We start from the raw sequence: 14,827 nt of genomic DNA, 5'->3' as shown, positions 1-14,827 counted from the left end.
AAAAAACAAAAACAAAAAAACAAAGAGGCTGGGCACGGTGGCTCACACCTATAATCCCAGCACTTGGGGAGGTAGAGGTGGGCGGATCGTGAGGTCAGGAGTTTGAGACCAGCGTGGCCAATATGGTGAAACTTCATCTCTACTAAAAATACAAAAATTAGTCGGGCACGGGGGTGGGTGTCTGTAGTCCCAGCTACTCGGGAGGCTGAGGCAGAAGAATCGCTTGAACCTAGGAGGCGGAGGTTGCAGTGAGCGGACATTGCGCCACTGCACTCCAGCCTGGGCAACAGAGTAGGACTCCATCTCAAAAATAAATAAATAAATAAAAGAACAAGAACAAGAAGAAATTTGAAATGTCAAAGTTAAGAAATTCAGTTTAAAATGTTTTATTTCATAGCTCATAAAAAAGTATGTATGTACAAGACTCAAGTAAATAGAAAGGCAGCTTTCAATCACAAATCAGATAGTTTTTCAAACTCTACTGTGGAAGCATATTTAATGTACACATTTGAACGTTACACATAAAAAATTTTAACTATGCAGTCCAAGTTCTGGATTTTACATTAGATCTGCATATATAAGACACTTGTGGTCAAATTTCAAGACTGGTAAAGCCAATTTCAAGCTGCTTATATTTTGAGTACAGGTTTCACTATTACAAATATATCATGTTAAACTAACAAACTCATGACCTTCAAAGATGTCTTCGTCCCATGCGCATACATTTGTAATTTGCGTCCACTTGCTATTTCCCTTCTTTCATAATCTTCAAATTATAGTAGTTATGCATTGAGTTCCCTATGCATCTCACCCATCTCCTTTATCTGAAACAGGAAAAAGTACAGAAAAAAATTCTAAATAATTTTTCAATCTTTTGTTCACTCTGAAAATAGTATTAAATAAAAATAAAGTTAAAGGAACACAAGATGATTTTTTTCCACATTTATAAGACTGATTTAAATAAAAAAAAGAAAAAGTTATATTGCAAGGAAGCACACATTTAAGTGTTTTCAAGCTTCTATTTAGAGACAAGATCGCCAAAGTGACTAGGGCAAGTTGGAGGTAAGCTAGATCTTTAAGAATAAGATTTTTATTAAGTGCATACTATTTTTAAGGCTAGGAAAACATTGATTTACTTTCTATTATCAATCTTTCATTTTACATGTGGGGAAACTCAAGTTCAAAATTAGTGTTTGTCTCAGATCATACAACTAGTTACAGGCAAACTGAGACGATGACAATGACTACTACTACTCTGTTGACAAATATTTTCTTATGTGGCAAGCATGGGACCAATACTTTACACCGATTATCTTTAATCCTTGCAACAGGTCCATACTATCTATTATCCTCATTTTATAGATGAGGAAACATGGAAGCTTAAAGAAGTTATACAACTTTGCCCAGCCAAACCCAGGTCTGTACTGCTCTGCACTACAACACTACTTTGTCTTTCTGCCTGTCTGTTACAGTTCAATTCAGGTTAGTCTTCTAGACTTGTGGTCACCAAACCAAACAAGCCAGATGACCTACTATGGAATGGGAAAAAATGCTAGAACTTTCTGGTTCTATTAGATTTTTTCCAATATTCCTTTACATTTCTATTTTTATTACTTGCTAAAATATTAGTAAGTGGCCCATATATAAAGATACACAAAAATTGATAGATATATGAAAAATGTTAATGATAGGGTTCAAGGACAAGTGTTCATATTCAATTCCAAGGGACTGAAACACACCAACAATCTGCCACTTTGATCTCATACTAGTATAGATGACTAGTTAGTACACAATATATTTATTATGACAAATTAAGTTCATATTAAATGATTATTTCACTGGCATAAAGATAACAGATCACCAGTCACAATGAGTTTCTCCAAGGTGAATCCACTGGAGTATGCCTTTAGAAGATTCTGTTAGATGTTGACACTTTGTAAAATAAAAACCATAGACTTCCCATTCCACTCTTCTATGAGGCAAAAATCAATAGATGGTGATCTGCCATGGAACTCATATATAAGAAGATTTAGGTAAGAGCACATTCTAAGACTGTCCCTAAGACCCTAAAGACAGCAGTATAAAGGGACTCCAGTATAACTGAAATGCATCAGTGTGTAGGAAGGTAGAGTGACTAGGAGTAACAGATTCAACAGGGCCTTTCTATTTAGGTAAGTAATCCATTTACCTCAGCCTTCTCATACTTTGCCATTCTCTTCTTTCTGGAAATAACCTGAGTGGAAGAAAGACAATTACTGTTTTAGGACTGCTACTCAAAAAAAGGTTATCTAAATTGACATATATGCTTTTAATGGACATAATTTTGATCTGAAAAAAATTAATTTTAACAACTATCCATAAACATTTATTGTTTCTTAAATTAAAAATTTCATGCCAGTGCAGGGGCTCATGCCTGTAAGCCCAGTACTTTGGGAGGCCGAAGTGGGAGGATCATCTGAGGTCAGGAGTTTCAGACCAGCCTAGCCAACACGGTGAAACCCCACCTCCACTAAAAATACAAAAATTAGCCAGGTGTCATGGCACGCGCCTGTAATCTCAGCTACTCAGGAAGCTGAGGCACCATAATTGCTTGAACCCGGGAGGCAGAGGTTGCAGTGAGTGGAGATTGCACTGCTGTACTCCAGCCTGGGTGACAGAGCAAGACTCCATCTCTAAAAATACATACATACATACATACATACATATATAAAATAAAATAGGCCAGGCACGGTGGCTCAGGTCTGTAATCCTACCACTTTCAGAGGTCGAAACCTTATTATTTCACCATATTATTTGAAATTAGCCAGGCGTGGTGGCATGTGCCTGTAATCCCAGTTACTCGGGAGGCTGAGGCAGGAGAATAGCTTGAACCCAGGAAGCAGAGGTTGCAGTGAGCCAAGATCGTGCACCATTGCACTCCAGCCTGGGCAACAGACGGAGACTCTGTCTCAAAAATAATAAAATAGGCGGGGCACGGTGGCTCAAGCCTATAATCCCAGCACTTTGGGAGGCCGAGACGGGCGGATCACGAGGTCAGGAGATCGAGACCATCCTGGCTAACACAGTGAAACCCCGTCTCTACTAAAAAATACAAAAAACTAGCCGGGCAAGGTGGCAAGCCTGTAGTTCCAGCTACTCGGGAGGCTGAGGCAGGAGAATGGCGTGAACCCGGGAGGCGGAGCTTGCAGTGAGCTGAGATCCGGCCACTGCACTTCAGCCTGGGTGACAGAGCGAGACTCTGTCTCAAAAAAATAAAAAAAATAAAAAAATAAAAAATAATAATAAAAAAACAGCGGCTGGGCATGGTGGCTCACGCCTGTAATCCCAGCACTTTGGGAGGCCAAGATGGGCGAATCACGAGGTCAGGAGATCGAGACCATCCTAGCCAACACGGTGAAACCCCGTCCTCTACTAAAAATACAAAAAATTAGCCGGGTGTGTGGCGAGCGCCTATAGTCTCAGCTACTCGGGAGTCTGAGGCAGGAGAATGGTGTGAACCCAGGAGGTGGAGCTTGCAGTGAGCCGAGATGGCACCACTGCACTCCAGCCTGAGCAACAGAGTAAGACTCCGTTTCAAAAAATAATAATAATAAAATAAAATTTTCACTACTAAACAAAAACAAAGTCTACCATGACAAGTGAAACAAACCAAAATAAATAAATAAAAAACGATGCTGGATCCAATGGGAGAACAAGGAAGGAAGGGGAGGGGCGGGGGGGGGAGATGGGGAGGGAGGGAGGGAGGGAGGGAGGAAGGGAGGAAAGAAGGGAGGGAAAAAAGGAAAAAATGAATAATTTTTTTTTTTGAGACAGAGTCTTGCTCTATCACCCAGGCTGGAGTACAGTGGTGTAATTTTGGCTCACTGCAACTTCCGCCTCCTGGGTTCAAGCAGTTCTCCTGCCTCAGCCTCCTGAGTAGCTGGGATTACAGGTGTGCTCCACCACGCCCAGTTAATTTTTGTATTTTTAGTAGAGACGGGGTTTCACTATGTTGGTCAGCCTGGTCTTGAACTCCTGACTTCGTGATCCGCCCACCTCGGCCTCCTAAAGTGCTGGGATTACAAGCGTGAGCCACTGTGCCCAGCCACAATGAATAATCTTTAAAGAAATTTAACAGTTTAGGCCAGGCACGGTGGCTCATGCCTATAATCCCAGCACTTTGGGAGGCCGAAGTGAGTAGATCACCTGACATCAGGAGTTCGAGATCAGCCTGGCCAACATGGTGAAACCCCATCTCTACCAGAAATACAAAACAATTAGCCAGGCATGGTGTGCACACCTGTAGTCCCAGATACTTGGGAAGCTGAGGCAGGAAAATGGCTTGAACTGGGAGGCGGAGGTTGCAGTGAGCCGAGATCACACCGCTGCACTCCAGCCTGGGTGACAGACTCCATCTCAAAAAAAAAGAAAAGAAAAGAAAAAGAAAAAAGAAGCCAGGCACAGTGGCTCATGCCTGTAATCCTAGCACTTTGAGAGGCCGAGGCAGGTGGATCACGAGGTCAGGAGTTCGATACCAGCCTGGCCAATAAGGTGAAACCCCATCTCTACTAAAAATACAAAAATTAGCCAGACATGGTAGCCGGCTACTTAGGAGCTGAGGCAGGAGAATCACTTGAACCCGAGAGGCAGAGGTTGCAGTGAGCTGAGATCATGACACTGCACTCCAGCCAGGGTGACACAGTAAGACTCCATTTCTTTTTTTTTTTTTTTTTGAGAGACAGTCTCGCTCTGTCGTCCTGGCTGGAGCGCAGTGGCGCGATCTCGGCTCACTTCAAACTCCACCTCTCAGGTTCACACCATTCTCCTGACTCAGCCTCCTGAGTAGCTGGGACTACAGGTACCCGCCACCACATCCGGCTAATTTTTCGTATTTTTAGTAGTGATGGGGTTTCACCGTGTTAGCCAGGATGGTCTCGATCTCCTGACCTCGTGATCCACCCGCCTCGGCCTCCCAAAGTGCTGGGATTACAGACCTGAGCCACTATGCCCGGCCAGCAAGACTCCATTTCAAAAAAAAAAGAAAGAAATTTAACAGTCTGGTGTGCATTCTTCCACATCCTCCTTTTCCACACCAATACAAATATCATATATATATATATGCATCTAAGTTTTGGGGTCTAAAAATGGGATCATGCAGTATCATCACCACCTGTGCACAGCCCATATCAACATCATAGCAACCATTCCAGATCCAAAGATAAAGATCGAACTCACTCATTCACATTATTCCCTATCGTAGATACAATAAATACAATTTACTCTCTTACTGATACACACTCAGGGTATTTTCCAGATTCACTTTTTTGTTGTTTGTTTGTTTTTATTCTTTTTCTGAGACGGAGTTTCGCTCTTGTTGCCCAGGCTGGAGTGCAATGACGTGATCTCGGCTCACTACAACCTCTGCCTCCTGAGTTCAAGCGACTCTCCTGCCTCTGACTCCTGAGTAGCTGGGACTACAGGCATGAACCACCATGCCTGGCTAATTTTGTATTTTTAGTAGAGATGGGGTTTCTCCATGTTGGTCAGGCTGGTCTTGGACTCCTGACCTCAGGTGATCCGCCCACCTCGGCCTCCCAAAGTGCTGGGATTATAGGTGTGAGCCACCACGCCTGGCCAGATTCACCCTTACAAGCAATGCTATGATACAATAACTGAATGTGCTTCCTTATTGCACTTGTGTTTTCATTTATTTCTACAGGATTAGACTTCCAGCATTAACCACTCGTGTTCATTTGCCATCTGAAATTCCTGTTAACTGTCTATCCCTACCTGTTGTAATTCTTTCTTTAGGTTTCCTCATCGATTCGTAAGAACTCTTTGTGTATTATGTATAACATCCATTCTTGCTTTATGCACCATAGTTTTGTCATGCCCATCATTGATATTTTTTACTTCACAGTCTCTTTGCCATATAAAATGTTTAATTTTAATGAAGCCAAAATGTATATATAGGACTAGGTGCAATGGCTCATGCCTGTAATCCCAGCAGTTTCGGAAGCTAAGCCAGAAGAATTGCTTGAGCCCAGGAGTTTAAAACCAGCCTCGGCAGCCATAGCAAGACCTGGTCTCTACTAAAAATTAAAAAATTAGCCAGGTATGGTGGCACGTACCTGTAGTCCTTGCTACTTGGGAGGCTGGGTCAGGAGGGTTACTTAAGTACAGGAATTGGAGGTTGCAGTAAGCTATAATCATGCCACTGCACTCCAGCCTGGGTGACACAGCAAGACCCTCTCTCAGAATACACATACACATATGTATCTTTTATTTCATGGATTCCAGATTTCTTGCCTTACATGGTTTCCCCTACCACAAGGTTGTACAAACATTCCATCAATTAATTTTCTCGAGAATTGTTTTACTTTTTTATATTTTTAAAAATGTAAATGTCTTTGAACACGGATACACTGCCCAACTCCTTTCCTACTGCTGTGCTCTGGACATACCACCCTCACACAGCTAGGCAAAATGGCCAGCCTGGTGGAGTGAAATAGGAATTCAACTTTTGTTTTGTTCCAGATGGATAGCCAAACATGGTTGACAGAACTGGAAATCTGTTTCCAAATACCCTCAAACCTGTTTCTGAATTCTGTTATGTTAGTAAGATTTCTGTCTGTCTTTCTTTCTTTTTTGAGACGGCGTTTCACTCTTGTTGCCCAGGCTGGAGAACAATGGCGTGATCTCAGCCACAAACTCTGCCCCCTGGGTTCAAACGATTCTCCTGCCTCAGCCTCCTGAGTAGCTGGGATTACAGGCATGCGCCACCACGCCCGGCTAATTTTGTATTTTTAGTAGAGACTGGGTTTCTCCATGCTGGTCAGGCTGGTCTCAAACTCCCGACCTCAGGTGATCCACCCACCTCAGCCTCCCAAAGTGCTGGGATTACAGGCATAAGCCACGGTGCCTGGCCCCCCACCTTTTTTTTTTTTTTTTTTTTTTTTTTGAGACAGGGTCCTGCTCTGTTGCCCAGGCTGGAGTGCAGTGATGTGATCATGGCTCACTGCAGCTTTGATCTCCTGGGCTCAACTGACCACTCCCACGTCAGCCTCCTAAGTAGATGGAACCACAGGTGCAAGCCATCACGTCTGGCTAAGTTTTGTATTTTTGGTACAGATAAGGTTTTGCCATGTTGCCCAGCCTGGCCTCAAACTCCTGGGCTCAAGTGATCCACCTGTCTCAGCCTCCCAAAGTGTAGAGATTATAAGTGTGAGCCACCGCACCCAGCCATTATTACTTTTTCATGAAAAAATATACCCTTAAATGAAATTTTACTTGTTCTGTACTCACCAGCACAACAATTCCAGCAACAATTGCTATCACCACAACCACAATAACAGCAATAACACCAGCTTTTAGACCCTGCATTGAGAATTCAGGTGCTTTTTCATCGACATAATAAATTAAAGTTTGACCAGGATCCAGATCCAGTTGTTCCCCATTTACTCTCAGGTCCATTTTCTTAGAATGAAACAAGGATTCACCTTTAACCTGTATTGAAAAGGAGAAAAGGAATTAAAAATATTTAAGAAAACAAACCATGGTCACATATAATTACATACAAATTGTATGCCAAAAGAACTGCTGCCAAGAATCTTTATGGTTTTAGTGGTAACAATCTAATCTATTGGAACTTTAAAATTTTAAACTGTTTATTACAGGAACTTTTCAACATACACGAAAGTAGAAAGAGTAGTGCAATGACACCCATGTACCTATCACCCAGATGCAAGGACATCAACACACAGCCTCTCTTACTTCATCTTTTCTTCCTTTTCTCCCTTCACCCCCGCCCAGATTATTTTGAAGCAAACCTCATATTTCAGCAGAAAATACTTCACTATAATAGATTAAAGTTTAAACAAAATATTTTAATCATTACCAGTTACAGTCTTTTTAAAAGTCTTTTTAAACAGACTCTTATTTGTGTAAATTACAAATATCATAAGGGAGCATATATGCACAAACTAAGTAACTACCAAGTAGATAATAAATAAGAATTATAAGAAACAGAGGAGATATTTTAGGCAGAACAATTTGATAAGAGGCATAAACACACAAACAAGTAAGATGCATGTGAGTGACAGGGAGGACAAAATTAATGGCAGCAGCAGAACCATTTGGTTGATCTATAAGTGGAGAAAAAGGTGATGAAATATATTTAATTCATTGAGGCATGATAGACTACATTCCTGAACACAAGAATAGAATAAAGAAGATTATACTCACATCTTTTTCAAAATAATAAGCCACATCAGCTATGTCCACATCATTCTGAGTTTTTTGAGAAGAATTTTGAACCAGATCAATAGTGATAACATTATCCTCATACTGGGGGAAAAAAATTGAATAATACAAATTAATACTAATATAGTCAAAATCATTTGAAAATAACATTATTTGAGAATCAGAATAGTCAGTGTTTGATTTTCTGTAATCTACATGCATTGCTGTTCCTTTCCATTAGTGGATAATTAAGTTGATCATTAATCGAGAAATCTTTGGGAGGTCTCTAAATCTATCAAAGGGAAATAAGACAGCCATGCAACCAAACATAATTACAACGCACAATTTTTCCTAAGAGAATTTTCTTATATTAAAAAGGTTTTTAAATAAGATATGAAAGTATTTTATTTGAATTAGAACTACTTTAAAACTAAAATACTAAAGAAATGCAAGGTAAGGCCAGGCACGGTGGCTCATGCCTGTAATCCCAGCACTTTGGGAGGCCGAGGCGGGCGGATCACCTGAGGTCGGGAGTTCAAGACCAGCCTGACCAATATGGAGAAATCCCATCTCTACCAAAAAGACAAAATTAGCCAGGCATGGTGGCACATGCCTGTAATCCCAGCTACTAGGGAAGCTGAGGCTAGAGAATCACTTGAACCTGGGAAGTGGAGGTTGTGGTGAGCTGAGACCACGCCATTGCACTCCAGCCTGGGCAACAAGAACAAAACTCCGTCTCAAAAAAAAAAAAAAAAAAAAGAAATGCAAAGTAAAACGCAGCATGCATTTACCATGTTGTTTTTAAAGAGTAAAAAAAGTATATTCTTTCTAAAGAGTCTTGAATAAATTCATACTGCCTTTAAAGAGTTCCATCACACTATTCAAGTTTCTTTTTTTTTAAACCAGAGTTTAAAGAGTTAAATAAGGGCTAACTGGTTAAGGACCAGTTCCTGAAAGCAGAGAAGACGGGTGCTCCAGTAACATCCTAAAGTAAATATGCACCAAAACCATATTTACCGAAAGTTATTTTGGTGCATATTTACTTTAAGATGTTACTGGAGCTCATCCACCAGGACAGGTTCTCCAAGAAAAGAAAACTCAAATGTTTTAGGGATACTAAGAGATACTACATTTTCTTTAGGAGTAAAACTAGGCTTTTCAAAGGCTATGGGAAGGAAAACAACGATAACCGAAAACAACGGGCTGGGCGTTGTAGCTCACACCAGTAATCCCAACACTTTGAGAGGCTGAGGTAGGCAGATCACTTGAGGCCACGAGTTCGAGACCAGCCTGGCCAACATAGCAAAACCCCGTTGACACTAAAAATACAAAAATTAGCTGGGCATGGTGGCACGTGCCTGCAGTCCCAGTTCCTCAGGAGGCTGAGGCACGAGAATTGCTTGAACCTTGGAGGCAGAGGTTACAGTGAGCAGAGATCTTGCCACCACGCTCCAGCCTGGGGAACAGAGCAATAGTCTGTCTTAAAGAAACAAACAAACCAAAAACAGTAACAGGAAATTCACATTAAGTACCCAAGATCTGAAACTGTTGCTCTAGTAAGTGTTTTTAACCACCACTTAAATCACTGGCTGTCCTTATACTCAAAACATACTGTCTCACCAACTACCTGCTAAAGCTCACATATTAAAAAATCATACCAAAATATTTGTGATAAATTTTGGATCCAGTTGATAACGCGTTTTGATCGCCTCCTCTAGTGCACTGTAAAGAATTTAAAATCTGTATTAAAAAAAAATGTTTGTACCACACAACAGTAAGAAGCACTTCTCTTTAAGCAGATAGCTCATGGTGTAGAATTGTCATTAAAGTTAAAATTTTTCTGCCATTTTGCAACTATCATAATAATAGTTGATTCAGGCTAGAATCATCCATTGATATTCAAACTGCTGGGTGCCAGTTTAATTAGAAAAAGAACATTTACTTAATATCCAAGTATCTGCCCATAGATTACCTATGGATTACAAAGGGAGAATGGTAACTTCACAATGGAAAAACCTGGTGGATACCACTTTAACCAAAGTTTACATTACTAGTAAAGGGACAACATGACATCATGCAACTCCTAATCTGAAGTACTACAAAGGACACAGATAGCATAAGTAGCTTTCCTGTCAAAAATGCATAATCTGTTTTTAGTTAAGAGGAAACATCAAGGCCCACGTGAGGTGGCTCATGCCTGTAATCCCAGCACTTTGAGAGGCTGAGGTGGGCGGATCACCTGAGGTCGGGAGTTCGAGACTAGCCTGACCAACATGGAGAAACCCCATCTCTACTAAAAATGCAAAAACAATTAGCCAGGCATGGTGGCGCATGCCTGCAATCCCAGCTACTCGGGAGGCTGAGGCAGGAGAATCCCTTGAATCTGGGAGGCAGAGGTTGCGGTGAGCCGTGATTGCGCCATTGCACTCCAGCCTGGGCAACTTTGTTGGGAAACTCCAACTCAAAAAAAAGGGGAAACATCAGACAAATCACAATTTGAGGGACATTATATATAACGACCTGCCCATGCTCTTCAAAAATAGCAAGTTCATGGAAGACAAAGAAAGGCCAAGAAACTGTTCGATATTAAAAGAGACTAAAGAGTCATGACAACTAAATGTGATACATGATCTTGGACTCCGTTCCGAATCAGAGGGGAAAAATTACCACAAAGGACAATATTGGGAAAATGGGTACAACGTGATACAATGTTAAATTTCCTGGCCGGGTGCGGTGGCTCACACCTGTAATCCCAGCACTTTAGGAGGCGGAGGTGGGAGGATCACAAGTTCGGGAGTTCAAGATCAGCCTAGCCAATATGGTAAAACCCCATTTCTACTAAAAATACAAAAATTAGCTGGGCGTGGTGGCAGGCGCCTGTAGTCTCAGCTACTTGGGAGGCTGAGGCAGGAGAATCGCTTGAACCCAGGAGGCAAAGGTTGCAGTAAGCTGAGATCACGCCACTGCACGCCAGCCTGGGTGACAGAGCGAGACTCCGTCTAAAAAAAAAAAATTTCTAAATTTGATCGTTGTATAGTGGTTTATATAAGAAAATGCCTTTTGTTCTTAGGAAAAGATACACTAAAGTACTTAGGGATAACGGAGCCTGATATCTACAACTTGCTTTCATGTGCTTCTGGGAAAAATATTTATACACGCATAGATACACTGATATAAAGCACACACACATATTCATCCATACATACATATATAAAAAGCAAATATGCCAAAATGTTAATTGGTGAATCTGAGTGAAGTGTATTCCTGGAATCTCTGTGCTATTTTTGTAACTCTATTTCAAGTAACTTTGTTTTTCAGATATATGAAAAAGCATTTAGACTTGGCTTTTCAAATGGTGTAGGATGGAAGATTTGAGCCACCAATTGTGCAAGAATAATATGATGCATTTCATCGCACTTACGTCCGCAAACTTTGAACATCATAAGGTTTTTCTCTTGCTTTGTGTTTTAATTCAATGATGATCCAGCTGTAAAGTAAAAAGACAATGTCAGTTGACTATAACTCAGTCTTTTATACTATTTTCCTAATAAGCTAACATTAAAATTCTTGAATTTTAAGGACTAAGAGAAAAAAAATTTATGTAGTAGCTATTCCCATAATTTATTCCCTTACACATCCTTCATAAAAGACACACCTAGGAGGGAACACCCTTTCTAATATTGACCCTCTGTTCTCTGGACACAATACAGAAGGTTACATGAAGTCAAGGTTTAGCTGGCAGTGTTGTGCCCTGTTCAACTGAGACGATGAAAAGGCATGAAAGGGCCAGGCGCAGTGACCCACACCTGTAATCCAGCACTTTGGGAGGTGCAGGTGGGTGGATTGCCTGAGGTCAGGAGTTGGAGACCAGCCTGGCCAACACGGTGAAACCCCGTCTCTACTAAAATACAAAAATTAGTCAGGTGTGGTACAGCTGTAGTCCCAGCTACTCAGGAGGCTAAGGCAGGAGAGTTGCTTTAACCCAGGAGGCTGAGGCTGCAGTGAGCTGAGATTGTGCCGCTGCACTCCAACCTGGGCAACAAGAGTGAAACTCTGTCTCAAAGGAAAATGAAAAAAGAAAAGAAAAGGCACAAAGAGAAAATTGACAATGAGGCTCCAGAAGACCAAAATAGAAAAACAGAAAGTGCCCACTTTGGTCCTGACATCCTTTCCAGTTTCTAGTGCCTTCCAATGAAGTCTTTTTTTGCTTAAGCTAGCATGAGTAGGTTTCTGTTCCTTTTCATTAAACAATCCCTAAAGCATACCTCACTTCTAAAGCACTATAAATGAGCAAATACATAGGTTAAATTACATACATTTAATACTAATGCAACTATGAAATACTGAATAATGTTAAGTAAAGATATAAAAGAAAAATTATACCTAGTATGCTACCATTTATGTAAAAATAATAAAACAGATACATAACACATTCATCAACTATCTCTAGAAGGTTATAGAATAATCAATAACATCAATTCTATGGAAATCCACTGGGTAGCAGTGGGGACTGGAATAAGAAGGAAGCTTTTCACCGGACACTCTTATCTTCTGAATTCTAAACCATGAAATCGTATTACATAATCAAAAATAAATTTAATTAAATGAATCTGAACAGCATGAAAACAAGTAGTATAGGCAGCCCCACTCACTAGGTTCTCACTCGCTCAGAGCAGGTTATTTCAGTGTCCTTGTCAGTTCTTCTGACCCCAGCAGTGTTCACACACCAGCACGTGGAGGTGCCGTTGCACTGCTTGGCCTTAAAGAGCCCGCTCTCATCGCAGTCAGGATCGTAAAGGCCATCATTGTTCTGGAGAGCCCCTTCAGGTTTCACTCTTCTCCCAAGTTTTGAGCCATTCATTTCTGCCTTCATCACCAAACATTTGGCAGCCACTGAAAAAGAAACCTTAATGCCAAACTGAAAAATAACCGATTTCATGATTACAGGAAAAAAAATTAACTCTTAAGTTCCAGGGTCAAAGATTATTTGAAACTTATGTGTTCCCACACTTACTTTATAACATGATTCAGATTTAAGCCAATAAAACTCTTTCCAACTCAAGGCACATCAATTAAAGAAGTATTAAGTCAAAATAAAGCTTATAGGTAATAAGAATATTTTACTCACGCTTTGAGCAAAGGACAGTATTTTGTGCACCAATTGAAGTACACTGGCATTGACCATTGTCATTCAAAAAGCAGTTTACGGCCAGCTTGTAGTTTTCACAGACACATTCTAGAAAATTTTAAAAAAACAAAAAAAAATACTACTTTAAAATATGGATCTATTAACTCTCATGTCCCAGCTAAGTTATATTGCAATAATAATGCCTTAAAGTTACAAGGACACAAAACCTTAAAAAGTGGTACTGAATGTTTTATTTTTCAGCTATAGACTACTTCCTAAGTGCCTGGCACTTGCGAAAGTTTGCATACTGTATACAGGCACATAGTTTAATCTACATGCATTTCTGTTTTGATTTTTTTTTTTTTCTTTTTGAGATAGGGTCTTACTCTGTTGCCCAGGCTGGAATGCAGTGGCACAATCTTGGCTTACTGCAGCCTGGACCTACTGGGCTCAACTGATCCTCCCCCATCTTAGCCTCCTAAGTAGCTGGGACTACAGGCATGCACCACCATGCCTGGCTAATTTTTTACTTTTTGTAGAGTTGGGGTTTCGCCATATTGCCCAGGCTGGTTTTGAACTCCTGGCCTCAAGCAATCCTCCCACCTCAGCCTCCCAAAATGCTGGGATTATAGGCATGAGCCACTGTGCCTGGCCTCCTGTTACAATTTTTTAAAACAAGAACACAGCTCTCTAAACATCATTTATAGCTTTGCCTTTGTGAAACTCTCAGTCTTAGCTCTTTCCTCACTCCTGTCCTGCTAAATAACATCCCTGTTAGTCACTGCCTTTTTTTGTTTTTCTTCTTGAGAAAGAGTCTCACTCTGTCGCCCAGACTGGAGTGCAGTGGTATGATCTCAGCTCACTGCAACTTCCATCTTCCAGGATCAAGCAATTCTCCTGCCTCAGCCTCCTGAGTAGCTGGGACTACAGGGGTCTGCAACCACGCCTGCCTAATTTCTGTATTTTTAGTAGAGATGGGGTTTCAGCATAATGGCCAGGCTGATCTCAAACTCCTGACCTCGTGATCCGCCTGCCTCGGCCTCCCAAAGTGCTGGGGTTATAGGTGTGAGCCAACGCGCCCGGCCTTTTTTTGTATTTTTAGTAGAGATGAGGTTTCACCATGTTGGTCAGGCTGGTCTAGTATTCCTGACCTCAGGTAATCCACCCACCTCAGCCTCCCAAAGTGCTGGGGTTACAGGCGTGAGCCACCACAGCCAGCTGTTACTGACTCTTTTACAAAAAAATCAACAATTCAGGCCGGGGGCGGTGGCTCAAGCCTGTAATCCCAGCACTTTGGGAGGCCGAGACGGGCGAATCACAAGGTCAGGAGATCGAGACCATCCTGGCTAATACAGTGAAACCCCGTCTCTACTAAAGAATACAAAAAACTAGCCGGGTGAGGTGGCGGGCGCCTGTAGTCCCAGCTACTCGGGAGGCTGAGGCAGGAGAATGGTGTGAACCCGGGAGGTGGAGCTTGCA

General features: G+C 41.4%; 1 protein-coding gene across 1 annotated transcript in view; it reads right to left on the bottom strand.

Moving 5' to 3' along the window:
* Positions 1–370: 370 nt before the first annotated feature.
* The window catches only part of EPCAM (epithelial cell adhesion molecule), an 18,087-nt gene continuing 3,630 nt past the window's right edge, over positions 371–14,827 (bottom strand). The window contains exons 2-9 of the mRNA XM_026456101.1: positions 13,349–13,456; positions 12,873–13,113; positions 11,642–11,707; positions 9,879–9,942; positions 8,224–8,325; positions 7,285–7,485; positions 2,189–2,233; positions 371–824 (exon numbers count right to left, since the gene is read on the bottom strand). Coding sequence (XP_026311886.1) covers positions 783–824; positions 2,189–2,233; positions 7,285–7,485; positions 8,224–8,325; positions 9,879–9,942; positions 11,642–11,707; positions 12,873–13,113; positions 13,349–13,456 — 869 coding nt within the window. The 3' untranslated portion in view covers positions 371–782. The remainder of the gene's footprint in view (positions 825–2,188; positions 2,234–7,284; positions 7,486–8,223; positions 8,326–9,878; positions 9,943–11,641; positions 11,708–12,872; positions 13,114–13,348; positions 13,457–14,827) is intronic.

This window comes from Piliocolobus tephrosceles, chromosome 15 (assembly GCF_002776525.5).
Source record: "Piliocolobus tephrosceles isolate RC106 chromosome 15, ASM277652v3, whole genome shotgun sequence".
Lineage (NCBI taxonomy): Eukaryota > Metazoa > Chordata > Mammalia > Primates > Cercopithecidae > Piliocolobus > Piliocolobus tephrosceles.
Note: the sequence above shows the minus strand (reverse complement) of the source record. Positions and strands in the feature narration are given on the sequence as shown.